This window comes from Parambassis ranga, chromosome 21, assembly GCF_900634625.1.
Source record: "Parambassis ranga chromosome 21, fParRan2.1, whole genome shotgun sequence".
Classification (NCBI taxonomy): domain Eukaryota; kingdom Metazoa; phylum Chordata; class Actinopteri; family Ambassidae; genus Parambassis; species Parambassis ranga.
In genome coordinates, this window is record NC_041041.1 from 3,747,376 (window position 1) to 3,761,489 (window position 14,114).

General features: G+C 43.8%; 1 protein-coding gene across 1 annotated transcript in view; it reads right to left on the reverse strand.

Annotated features, from left to right (window-relative positions):
- Positions 1 to 11,222, reverse strand: part of klf7b (Kruppel like factor 7b) — a 66,303-nt gene extending 55,081 nt beyond the window's left edge. The window contains exon 1 of the mRNA XM_028393468.1: positions 10,870 to 11,222. Coding sequence (XP_028249269.1) covers positions 10,870 to 10,971 — 102 coding nt within the window. The 5' untranslated portion in view covers positions 10,972 to 11,222. The remainder of the gene's footprint in view (positions 1 to 10,869) is intronic.
- Between the last annotated feature and the right edge of the window lie 2,892 nt (positions 11,223 to 14,114).

A 14,114-nucleotide genomic window follows, 5' to 3' on the forward strand; every position in this document is an offset into this window, starting at 1 on the left:
TGCTTCTGTGTCTTAGTGTATTCACAGTTTAAAGTTATTGTCCTGCATAGAGCACATCCATGTAAAAGAAGGAGGGGAAGCTACACAACAGTGAAAGGTTTCATAAAATTATTCATCATAATTTTAATTTGTTCTTGATCTTCTAATTGATTAAGTTAAAAGGTTCAGACTGTAATTAAGTTCAGAGGATATTTTTATACTCTAAGGTGTAACTCACTGCTGCCTTTAATACCTCCATAACTTCTCACTCAATATATCTGTTCACAGTAAAGATGCTGTCTTTGATATAGAGCTGTAGATGTAAGTATAAAACAGGGAGACGTCTCTTCGCAGCAGGCCTGGGATCATATTTATTTTTAATCTCTACTTTCTCTTTGTGCTGTCACCTCGCCATAAACACAACAGACACACTCAGTATGTTAATAACCACACCTGCACTGTTTGATCGCATACACAATGGAGTTTTAAGCTGCTTAAATAAAGCAGAGTTTCAGCCTGTCTGGAACAGTTCATCCATTTATTAGCAGATGAGGGCTGTAATGCACAGGAGTGTCTGCCATTTGTCACAAATTAACACACTTTCTTCAGACGTATGCAGCCGTTCTCTGCTCTGCCTCCGTCCACACACACACACACACACACACACACACACATATATGGATTGGGAACACATTTATCCACACACACACACACACACGAACTGCAGCACTTGTCTATTCCCTCAGGTATTCCTGGCAACATTGTGGATTAAAATAGCTCACATAACCCACATATCCCAGTATAAAAAGCATGGCACTGTTGGGCCAGACACCACAACCATTTGTCCAGTTAAAGCAGCACAGCTGGCCTGGTTTACAGCGTCCATTTATGACAAACATTAAAAAAATGTTGGGCTGAAAAGACATTTCTAGCAAGCAGCAGCCTTTTCATGCTACAACAATAACATCAGGTGACAGAACATGACAGCAGAAGTGACGGCGGACTGCTAATCTATGCGCACAAACTTCCACAAAGTGTGAGAGGAGATGTCATCTGAGCAGCAAAACTGATGCAAAACTCCTTCAGAACCTTCATAATTAGCATAATTAGAGTTTTGGTGGCGGAGACGGAAAACAGAAAAACACGATCTGTTGTTTCCGAGTCGCCTCAATCTGACACAAAGAGATGCGACGTGAAGAAAAACAGGACAAATTCCCAAGGTCATCCTCCTCCTCTGCATCTGACCCAGTTACTGTCCTGCTCTGAGCACGAACACACACCGACCATGCATGCACAGAGGCGCACTGAAACACTGGCACAATCCATCCGCACTGCTACTCAGCACAGACATCTGTCTGTCTGTGTGTGTGTGTGTGTGTGGGAGTGTGAGTGTGTGTGTGTGTGTGTGTGTGGGAGTGTGAGTGTGTGTGTGTGTGCATGCTCCTGTTTTACGCCATGATACTCCTGATGAACCCTTCAGCTCTTATACACACACACTTTGATTCAGGATTCAATCTTATTTCAGCTCTCACTGTATTAAAGTGTCCTGCTGTAGAGACACATTTACCTGCAGCCACGGTCAATGATCTCCTTCCTTTTAGACATGTTAGTGTGTCTGTGTCGTATGTGCAAATGAACTCCTAACCACCACCTATGTGGTTGGTAATGTAGTGCACTGGATTGCAGGACAACGTGGGAGTTCTGAAGGGTCCACCTGTTGGACACATTTAATTTAACAGCCTCGTTGCATCGCTATGACAGAACTACTTGATGACCGTATTGTAATTCTTTTTCCAAAACACACTTGACCTCTGGTCAAAGTCTGGAGAATCAGGTCCAGACGTTGTCTTGTTCAAACACGTGCTGCTCACAGCGGGCGGCTGTCTGCGCGAGACGTGCTGTGGCTGCTGCAGGTGAGGGGAGGAGCCTGAGCAGAGGGTGAAGCGGCAGGAGGCCAGAAGAGGATAATGACTGTTTTTGTGGGGTTTTTTTGTGTTGTCATGTGTTTGAACACATACACAATGTCAACAAAAGACTGGAGAGATATGAAGCAGCTGATGTTGCACGTTTAGGGCTTCTACTACCTGCAGCAGGTAATGACTGTACAATTTGCCTGGACATTATCCTGAGCACTCAGCATGTGTGAAAGGGTCAAATCACAAAAAAAAAAAATCCCTCAAATCTTTCCTGATATTTCCTCGATATTGAAATGATAAATGTGGACATATATAGCAACCTCCTGTCAGACGTTCTAGAGGGGGAAGCGTCCCTATGGCAACCAAAACATGGCGGAGAGAGATTTCATAATGTGGAGAGTCTCTAACCAAGTGGCTCTAAACCTACACATGTGTCAAGAGAAGCGATGTCTGTGAAGAATTATTAAGTATTTATATACTAAAAATAAATTCACTTGTGCGATGATGACCATGTCCGACTTTTCTCTAAAGACGCTGGGACTGACCTGACAGGAAATTTGGATAAATTAGACATTCAAAACAACCACGTGCTTCACTGACACTGATGGCGCCTTCATGGCCGTCGGATTTAGCTTCAACTTGCATTATAAACACAAAAGTTTGCAGGATATACAAGTTCTGATTTCATTAAGCTATAGTTCTAATGAAATGTACACACTACTTTATGTGTATACTGGCCAGGGTACAGTACTGTCAAATAGCTAGCGTGCACACACACACACACACACACACACCCACTCATTTCCTCTGCCACTGTCAACATCCTCCTCCTATGAATGACGTCATTGCCCAAACACACACACACACACTCAGAGAGCACGAGCGTCCTGTTAGTTCAGGACAGGAGCTACCAACTAAAGAGATGAGGAGAGGGAGGGTGTTGTGTCAAATATGAACCCAAAGGTAACAAAATATTATCCCAACATTTTAATGCTGCTTTTATGGAACATATTCTGTGTCCTTTGGCCAAACAATGCATGTTTGTTGTTGTTGTTTTGGATTTCAGACAGAGGAGAAGAAGAAAAAGGAAGAGGAAGCAGCTTCTACTCTGTCTGTGTTTATTTGGAAACTGAGTTTCCATCTGCCCTTTTTACGACGCAACCTTCCCAAACCTTCCTCCAGACGAAAAACAATCCCAGCATTCCAATTCAGCGATTTTAATGTGAGAGAGATGAGGAGGGAAGACAGACAGACAGACAGACAGACAGACAGACAGACGGAGAGAGAGACGGAGACAGAGGGGAGAGCTGGGAGAGGAGGAGAGAATAAGAGGGCTGGACGGATGCCAGGTCACAAGGCTTCATCCCTGAGCCAATCGGTCTGCAAACACTGGCTCAGCAGGATGTGGAGACACAAACACACACAACCAAACACACCTGTGTGTGTATATGCATGTGTGTGGGTATCAGCACAGCTCAGTTTGGGATCACTAAGAGGATTTATCCTAATAAAAAAAGCATAAAATCAAACACCACCGACTGTTTGGATTTAAAATAACTTTATTTGACCGCAAAATCCAGAAAATACCTCATAACTATCCATCATGCATGGGTACTGCCCGTGTTCTGATACCCATCTGAAGAATCAGACACACTTAATCATTTGTACGGAAGCCTAGTGGTGCCATATTTGTGCTTTTTGTCACTGTAGGCAGACCAGACACAGGAGACTGTGATGAAACGCCACCAAGCTCAGAGTGCATGTTGTTGTTCTATCAACAACTTTCATGTGCAGTGGATAGCTTCGACTCACTGAGTTGCCGATGGATCCATCCCATCACCACGTTGGAACCAAGAGCTCCTTGCAGCAGGTTTATTTGTGAAACTTTACCGACTCCTGCGCAGCGTGGTTGTGTAAAACTGGAGTGGGTACAGATTAACTTAATGCCAATTGACTAATCAACTAATCAGCGCATTGCTGAAGCTCATCATGGTTTAACCCTCTTCAAAAGATTACTGTGGATTTATCTCACTTCTGAAAGCCAATCCACCGACTGCAGCGCTCCCATTAAAAATAACAGACTTTGTAAAAAATCCTTGAGTTTGAATCCACCTTAAAAACACAAACATGCCGCTAACAGCTTCCCTCTGCTTCCATTCTTTGTGCTAAGCTAAGCTAAAGGCCTCCTCCTGCTGAAGCCGCAGAGAGATGAAACAGATTGGCAGCAAACAAGCTCCCTTTGTTTTATTCCCCCCCCCCCTTTAATAAACTAGAACAAAAATCAATATGTATGTGCAACACATGACGTGTAATAGGATGACTGCACTGCACAATAACAGATATCCACAGTGTGCTGGGAGCATGAAGAGATGAATGGGTAAATCTCCTTGTAAACTGTAGTAATCGGGCTCCATGGTGAATAGTGCTGGAGAGTTGCCCTCCATAGGAAAGCACTCATCTTGAAAGATCAGGGCTATGGCTTTCACAGTGTAAGCTCTCCCTCTCTCTCCATCACCAGCGCACTTCATTTGTTCTGCTTTCCTGCCGCGGCAGTCTGACTGCTCACTTTCTTATCTAATCTCTGCCACCGTAGACTGAATGCCTTATTCACTTACTGAATTATGGGTTCCAGGGCAAGAGAGAGAGAGAGAGAGAAAGAGAGAGAGTGTGTTTGCGTTTGACTCGAGTGAGTTCTAATTATGAGGAAAAGACAATAACTCTGTGTGTGTTTGGGAGCATGATAAAAAAGAGAACGAATGAAAACCCAGTGATTAGAGCGGCTCATATTGGGGAAAATATTGGCAGCAGTTTCCACACTGTAAAAAGTGAAGAAGAAGATTTGTGCTCTTGTGGATTTTAGTATTTTGACGGCAGTAATAGTGGAGACCGGTGTCCATCCATCCAGTCTTTGTAAAGCCTGTCCTTCACTGTCCAATCACAGCAGGCCGTCATCTGTCCCAGCATGCAGTGGGCAATAGTTAGGTCACCCTGCACTGGTAGTCAGTCAATCACAGTGCTGACACATAAAGACAGTGGCTATAGTTACCTGAGCATCACTCCCACAGTGTGGCTCAGTTTTTACAGCTAAAATAAGAAACTCAGTAAAGTCACCTCGACGTTTGGGTCGACAGCCTAACATGACATGTCTGGGGATTAAAACACTGACCGTTTATCCAACTCTTGGACTGTTATTTCACACCAAAATTAAGGATTTTATGTGCACTTCTTCACATGACCACTAGAGGGTGCAAAGCTACGTGAACACTAGTCATATCAACAAGCTTTTAAATGTGTGTTTCCTGCTGAAAAGTGCACATCAAAGTGGTGCAGATAAGATCTGTGATGGCAAAATACATCATGAAATAATCTAGAAATGTGCAACATGATGGATTATATCATCACTAATCCCAAAGTGTTCAATAGTCATTACGTTCGGGTAATGTACAAAGTGAGGCTACAAGAAACATTCATAAGAAAGGCAAATAAAATTAGGATACTTCTAATAAAACTGTTATTTTTCCTTATAATAAAGCAGCTAATGCAGCATTTATGCTGCCACACAAAGTACTTCAAGTTCAGTCAAAGTTCCAGGATGTATTTCTGATTTCGATCCTGAATGCAGTTTTAAAAGCTGCATTTTCTGACATTTGGATTAGTTATTACATAAGCAGCTCCTCCTCTTCCTCCTCTTCATCTCTGTCTGTCTTCCTTTGTGCTGCTTTGTCACCATTTCTGTTGTCTCATGTTTTTCTCTCCATTCCTTTGTTTCTCTCCCTCACCTTCGTCTTTTTTTGTCTACTGTGAGGAAGCAGCTGCGCTCCACAGACAATTACATAACTCCGTGTGTGTGTGTTGGCCGGATGGTGCAAGAGACAAAAGGAAAAAGAAGTTTTTTTAAAAGAAAAAAAGAAGTAAAGAATGGTCAGCCATCTTCCCCCTCCTTCATAACTTTATCCTTTTAGCTCTATCACTGTGTCGGCCGGTGTTTTCTGTCCGTGTCCCTCCGCCGTCCCCACCATCCGTCCCTCCTCCGTCCCCACACACAGAGTTACTGGGCTGTGAAATGTGAAAAACTGCAGCATGCATGGCAATTCATTATCTTGTCAGATTTCCCTGGGCCTGCCTGAAGCCAGCACAGACAGAAAAAAAACAGAGTGAGACAGAGACGCCAGAGAAAAACAAAAAGCATTCATGAGGCGGTCCACACGGCGGGTTCACAGGTCACCAAGGAACAGAAATCACAGACATTGAACAGCAGAAGCCGCTCGGCCTGTTCGGTCTGTTATGACCCACAGATGATCCTTCAGCTGGTGTAGCAGGACCGGGTCTGATTTAAAATCTTTATACAGTAGAATCAATGAAATGGCCGAACACACTGATGTTTCTGCAAACATTTGTGCACAGGAAATTATCACAGCAACATGCAGCCGTCACAACACACAATCTACTTCCTGTAGCAGACTCATCTGACCAATAAGCAGACAGGTTGTCCTCATCTGGTTTGAAGCGTCGCACTTTAGATTTTTCTTTCTTTTACAAACTCAAATGATTGTATCCAGAGTGAACCAACTAAGGAGATAAGAAACCCCTGTGAAAGTCCCAGTTATAGCCAACATCTTCAGGAACAATAATCCAGCCAGTCAGGATCCATACACTGAACGGTACAGTGTGGCATAACAACATAAAATATGTTCATAATATAAATTAAAGGACTTCATACACAGTGTAGGTTTGTATCTACGGTACATGTTTGATCCAAGCTGGAATCTGGACCTTACTTTGGCTGCACTGAGCACACATACCGTAACATTTTGAATAGATGTGCATCTAAAATGACCAAACACTGATCAAACATATTGTATTAGTGACAGAAGCATTCACATCACATGAGCCATGACACCAGTGATCAGGACACAGTCACACATCTTTCTCTGCAGCCACAAAGTACAGTTGATCTATTTCAGGTTTTGTAAATAATCAAAAGCAGTATTGATCATTTAATTTACCCACAATAGAAGATGAGAAATAGCTCAGCACAGACATGTTACATACGTGGAGAATAAACTCTGCCTGACAAGACAAACTAAAGGGAATAATGTCCCAAATGTAACCTGAACTGAAGGACAGCAGTGTGTGGGATCAGTGAGCTGAGGAGTGGACCAAACTATGTGAAGTGGCTCAATCAGCATGAATTATTTCACGGAGAGATTGCACTCTCTGAGAAAAGACACAGGCCGGCCTGGGCTAATGAAGACACTGTACCTCGGCTGGTCTATCGCTCGGTGCTGTAATGATTCCACTGCAAATAAATCAATCAGCCTGAATGGATCTACCGACACACTGAGCATGTAAACGAAAAAGAGAGAGAGAGGCTGTGAGTCAGCCGGTTTAAAGCACTGCTACTTATTTAAATACGCTCCTAGATACCTGCAGACACATACACACACACACACACAGGAGTCTACGCAGCGTATCAGCCTGTAAATGCAAATCTGCAACAACCACATGAAACCTCTGCTGCAGACTCACCTTCATCCCTCTTCTCTCTATCATTCATCAGACTGTGGAGTGCTGCTCTGCTTTGAAATAACTGGATTACATCTAATTGGGAAGTCTGGATTTGCCATTTGATCCTTGGCCACTCCACACACACACACACACACATAAATCCCTGAAGCCCATCACATTACTCCAAACCTGCAAAGATGCTGCAATTATACACAGAACATGGGCTCATACTGTCAGAGGCAACCAGGCTGATCGACAGGCAGACAGAGAGGGAGAGAGGCTGAGGGGGAGTGTGTGTGTTTTCCACATGTTTAGCCATGATGCAAAGCAGCTGATAAAAGAAGCCTGTACGCGGAAACAAAGAGCAGGAGCAGGGGACAGTCCGGGGAGATAAATGACACCCACAAATCAGGTTGCGTGTGCATGCATTGTTTGTCTGAGTGTGTGTCTGCGTCTGTGTGTTGTTCTGTCCGTCTGACAGCAAACGGCCAATTACTGCCGAAAGTGGCGGGATGAGTCCTGCCAGACCATAGCTTTCCATTAGTGCATGCCAGCCAAGCGTGTGTGTGTGTGTGATGGAGTGAATGAGGGGATAGAGGGAGACAGAAGGAACAAGACTGGAAAAAGAACGTGGGTGTGCCTGGTCTTAGTGTGTTTGTGTATGAGAGTGTGTGTGTGTGTGTGTGTGTGTGTCTTTCCCTCTCTGAGACTGTGTCGCCGCTAGAGCAGATACATTTGACAAAACACATCTTTTCCTCTCAGTTTTGGCCCTTCATCCATAATAACACAGCATTTTCCACCACAGAGAACTCAGCAGACATCCACACGGCTCCCTTTGGTCAACATGAACACCCACATCATCATTTTAAGGAATAAAACACAACTGCGTCCTCAGCAACATTCAAATTATTATCCAAACATCTTGAACGCTGGTTTACTGGGTGTCATTAGCCTAGCTTAGCACAAACAGCAGAAGGCACAGTGCTCAGTTTTATCAGATCTTAATTAGTCTTTTTTTTGCTGCAGCTTGTTAGCTAACATGCTATGCTACATTGGCAAATACCTATGGCTAATTATGGCTAAATTGTGGCTAAAGCTAACAAGTAATCGATTAAGTGTGTACATTTTTCAAAATTCTCTTTAACTAAGAATGGACCAAGAAGTAACCAAAACTGTACCGAAAACAAAAACAAAAAAACATCAAGCTAAAACAGGCTAAAAAGCTTGCTGTGCTGGATTTATTAGCAGTATAACTAATGCTAAGCTAGGCTAAACATGGCCAGTGTCTGTACTTAAAATACACATTGTTGCCAAGGTAACATAAAGTGTCTTAAACACTCCAAAATCCATATGAGAACTCATAATATCCTTTGTGTAATTTTGTTGTTACCAAACATGAAGCTCCTGCTTTGTTAGCAACTATGATGCTATGTCTCCTGCTAAGGAGCATTAGCATTAGCCCTGCTGGTTAACACAAACTGTGTCCAATATGTGTGACATTAAACACCGGATTCTGCTATATACACATATTAAATGCATTTGTTTAAGTTGTGCCTGCTTTAAAAATCTGTCCACAAGAGGGCAGCGTCACGTCTCCTCCTGTGGCATAGACAACTATGGTCCAGCATTATGTAATCAGGTGTTTCATTTAATGTTTGTTGTTTTAAGATATGAGACATGTTTGTATAATTTAGAAACAGTAAACAGTTGCGGGGAAATCAATAACTCCGAGCCTCCATGAGCGAACACTGCTGCAGCCCTAATTAGTTTCACACACACTGCTCAATCAATTAACAAAATGATAACACACAGGGAAAAAAATAGGTTACAGGGGGATGAAACTATGTGCTGTTTGCACTAAAAATAGGATGAGACAGTGTGAATTGGTGTCAGTAAGACAGTCACAGAGGAGACGTGCATGTTTCATTCAGCACTAAACACACAAATACACACAAACAGACCCGCACGGCGTCATCTGAGGAGAATTTGTGTCATGAAGGAGTCCACTGGGACACGTAGGGTGCACCAGTTTACTGAACATTCAAACACTCACACATGAGGGCTGAAGATGGCGTCCAATTAGCAGCTTCCATTTGTCAAGTTCAAGGGGGGTAAAAAAAAAATCACCTGGTTGTCTAAGACTGATGGAGGTGAAGCATCAAAGTGCTTCAGATCCTCACTCAGGTTTAAAGATAGTGATCCACATGACATTTAAACATCAATTTATATATCAATACAATTATTTAGTGGTCTGCTGTATGTTCTATAGTGGCTGAGATCAATAATTCAGGAGGATTATCTGCAAACAAACAGTGGCAGAGGCGGATATATTATTTAAGAACAAGTCACTTGCTATTAGGCGTATGTCCATCATGCATAGACAGTGTGTGTGTGCGTGTGTGTGTGTGTGTGGGAGAGGGAGAGAGAGAGAGAGAGAGTCCAAACAGACTGGTCTATCGATCAAGCAGTCACACTAAAAACAGCATCACGCTCCAGGATTCAAACACTCCAATTCTCCAGCTCAGACATGAAATGTGAAATCACTTCCACCCTCCATCAGCTCTCACTGAGCGCCTCCACTTACACGTCATTTACACAGACAGTTTAAAGTCCACATGACATGACGAGAAAAACACGAAAAGTTGCAGAAAATCTGCTTCTTAACTCTCCACAAACCTCCATTAACGTGTGATTTGAGCTGAAATATCAATAGAAGTAAGTTTCAGGGGCCACGTTTGGAGCTGGAGTCGCTCTCTCTCTCGCTGCCTGCCTGCCTGCCTGCATGGCGCACATCACTCATCACTAAAAACATTTAAGAAAAAGCTCCGAGATAAGCGACATGCTCAGGTTTGACCTCTGAGGTTTGTCTCTCAGCATGTGTAGATTTCACAGGTAAAATCTGAGCATCATCACGGAGTGATCTCACACAGGGCAGTCACGCTCCTGCTCCTAAATTAAACATCACGCGCTTTAATTAAGCCTTAACTACGGCGCAGGCACGTTGAAGCGGCGCAGAGTCAGAGCGTGTGCGTAAAATGCACCACTGGAGCGTTTTTACGCATTTCTTTCTTTTTCCTTTTTTTTTTTTTTTTATAAAACACTATTTGTCCATTAGTGCCATTAGTGCGCAAAGCACTCTGTATCCTCCCCCTTTCCCTCCTCCCCCTTCCTCCCTCTTCCTCCCTCCCTCCTCCTCACCCCACTCTCCCGTGTGTGTGTGCGTGTGTTTTCTCCTGTCAGCGGACCTCGCCGTGTTCCATGTGAGCAAAAAAAAAAAAAAAAAAAAAAAGACGCAACTACACGGGGCTGTCGTTGCCGCTACGGAGCGCTCCGCTAATGCATAAAAAAACAGGAAAAGACTCCAAAAAAACAAACAGAGTAAAGCTTCAAGCAGCGCACACATGATACTTCAGCACTAAAACCTGTTTAAAAAGAAGAGAAGAAGAGAAAACGCATCATCTCTGACCTGCTGCCAGTTCTCCTCCAGGGAAGGCATCGCGGAGAAATAACCAGTGTCATGAACGAGTTGGAGTTCCTGGAAAATACTGTAATTCGCCAACACATCCATGCTTGATGCAAAAAAAGAAGTCAGTAAAGAAGTCCGGAATCCAAGCGATTAAAGCGCACTTCTTCTTCTTCTTCCTTCTTCTTCTTTTTCTTCTTCTACAGACTTGACAAATGAGAAACCAAACCGCGGAGCAGGGAGCCCAGCTGGTGCAGATGAGCGCACCTGAGCACTTTATTTTAAAAAGAAAAAAAAGCTGCGAGGAAAGAAAGTGTTGATAATTTTTATCTTTGTCAGTGCAATCCCCTCTCCTCTCTGCTCGCTCTGTCACGCCTCTCTCCTCGGTCCGGGCTCGGGGGTGCCAGATCTATTTCCGCATTGCCAGATTGCCAGTCGGTCTCCGCACACAAGCTGCCAGGTTGCCAGGTTTGCTCCTCCAGCAGCAGACTGGACCCCGCTGCAATCCAGGCGACCGGCGCGCGAGGGGAGGGATGCATGAGGGGGGAGGAGTCAGCTGTCAATCAATTTCATGCGTGACCTAATAAGGTAAATAGGGTTGATGATGTCACTGGCGTCCAATTAAGGAGGCGCTGGGACAGAGCGAGTGGGTGGAGCTGTGACGGATGCAGAGACGCCATTGGCTGCGGGGGTCTGTCAGTCCAGCCGTAGATGGAAGCGAGGGGGGTGAGTTATTTTTAGAGGCCTATATAAAACCAGCAGCATTCCTCTCTCAGTCATTACAGGCTGCACAGGCAGAGAGGAAAGAAACCAGCAGCGTGCTGTGGAGGAGGAAGAAGAAGAAGAAGAAGAAGAAGAAGAAGAAAGAGGAGCGAGGAGAAGACGTGAACAGGCAGAAAGAAGAAGCTGAGCTCCAGCAGCATTAAGTCAAAGTGGAGATAAAGAACTGCTGCTGTTGTTTGTCTGAGGAGGGACGGCTTCACCGCAGAGACTCCTCCATGCGGTCTCCATGTGGGGATGAGTGTGCACGGAGAGCAGGGAGGCAGTGGAGGGAAGAGCTCGGCTCGATCCGCCCACCTGTTCAGTTTACAGCAGTATAAACGTGTTTGAACTCACTGTTGTCAGCACTTTCCGTTGCCACAATAAAACTACACTTCAGACTTAAACTCCCACCAACAGAGACACATCCCTGAATAAACCCACAGCACTGTGGTCAAATGAGCAGACACTCTAAATAAATAAAAGTCATTTTAATGCTGTAATAATTACTTTTTTATTATTTAAAAATACATGCTACCATGATGTGAACACAACTGCCACTCTAAAGTGGGAAAATTGAGCATAGCTATTTTTATTGTTCAATATTAAAATGCACTATAAAGTCTAATGTATAAGTGAAGTGTTGTGAGATGTTTTTGTACAGCATCTGCTCAAATTGAAGAAAATAAATGAAACAAGATGTCCTGCATGTTTCAAATGTTTTTTAGTATCAATTTAGAACCAAAACTGTCTAAAAATGACAGTTTAAAATAAATCAGTTGTCTGAACCTGTGAAGATAGCTTGAGTTGTAAGATGTAATTTACTATGCAGCTTTGGGATGATCTGATATGATGGAGGACCCTGCTGTGCTGTAAAAATAAAAATACATTTTGTCTCCTTGATACGGAGCAGTTCGGAAATGTAACATTTTACAAACCAGAGGAACAAATCGGAGGAGGAGAGGAAGCGTCAGGGTTTGAAGTGCAGCTGGTTAAAATGACAAAACACTGCTGGTAACTCAAAAACATCCACAACTCTTCCGCATTCCTCCCTCAGCTGGTGCCTCCTTCCTTCCACGATCCAGCCACAGTTATTCCTGATGATAAACATGTGGTCACGCTTCTGTCCCCTCTGCCTGGCTTCTACTAGTTTTCCAAAAATTGTTGATAATTGTCTTTTGGGATATGTCGCTAGAATTGTGGACATATTGGCCTATGCCGAGTGCAAAAGCTTGCCAGGCTTAGCAACAGTAACTAAGGACAGAAACTGAACCAAATATTATTAAATACATGTTACATACTACATTCTATATAAAGATTCTGAGCAGGGTTGTCTAGTAACCGGAAGGTCTGTGGCGCGCCTTGCTAGTCATTGTATGACACTGGAGGATTCAGCCCTCATATAAATTTGGGTAATTGGAAGGACCTGTTAGAGCCAGGAGGAATTGCAAGTTCTGTATTGATGCCATATCAACTCTTAACAGGTTGAATGGTTGCTTCTCTACAGACTGAGCAGGTACCTCAACATGTGTCAGGTTTGAACACACTATCAGCTACACACAAACTGCTTTACAACCAAGCGGCAACATTCGGGGCTCAAACTTGAAGCCCATGCGGAAGTGTCAAAACTTTTTTTTTTTTAATTATGGCCGTTGCAGCTTGAGCGACAGGCGGTTGCTGTATCACAGTGCGAGTTTCCTGCTTCCATGATCGCCCGTCCCCCAAAACTCCGCTCGTGCCCCCCCGCTTTGTCCATATTTGGAGTTTTGGCTCGCGGAGCCTCCCACCGAGCCTCAAAACGGCTCTTCAGAAACAAACAGGTGCTCTGTTCATAGTTTTTGCTGTCAATGTTTACAACACATGTCAGGCATACATCTTTATAGCTGCTCGGTAGCTAACTATAAGAAGGAGCTATGCAACGTTGAGCCAGTGTAGAAACCAAAGAGGATCCTGTCTGACCAAACAAAGAATGGGAGGCAAGAACAGTGAGTTTGAGACTGTTGACACTTTTAGCTCCTCTTACAAATTAACATTAAACGGTTCAATGAGAGTGCAACAATTAAAGGTCAGAATTTGCAATGCTGGTCTTATTGTCACAAATGCAAACTGGCAGTTTAAGTCCCGACTGAAAAGCATGTGTTTAAATGAGTTTGCTGCACCTCTAAATGATGGAATGAGCAGATCTAACGCTGCTGAGACAAGCCTGTCTGTCTCTTATGTAACAGCCACATGATGTGCAGCCCTTCCTGAGGATTAGCGTGTTATTGAGTTAACACTTGCTTTGTGTTGTTGTGCGCCTGTGCTTCTTCTCCCCGTGTGCGTCGTCTCTGGGGACACGGTGCTGCTCTCCGAGGACTACCGGGGCCAGATGGCTTCTAGATGGGCTGTTTCAGGACATTTTCCCCATTGATTTTTACAGCTCAGTCTGCACTGAAGGAACAGAGGAAGGAGAGAGGAGGGCTGAAGTCTGAGAGGAGGAGGAGGAGGAG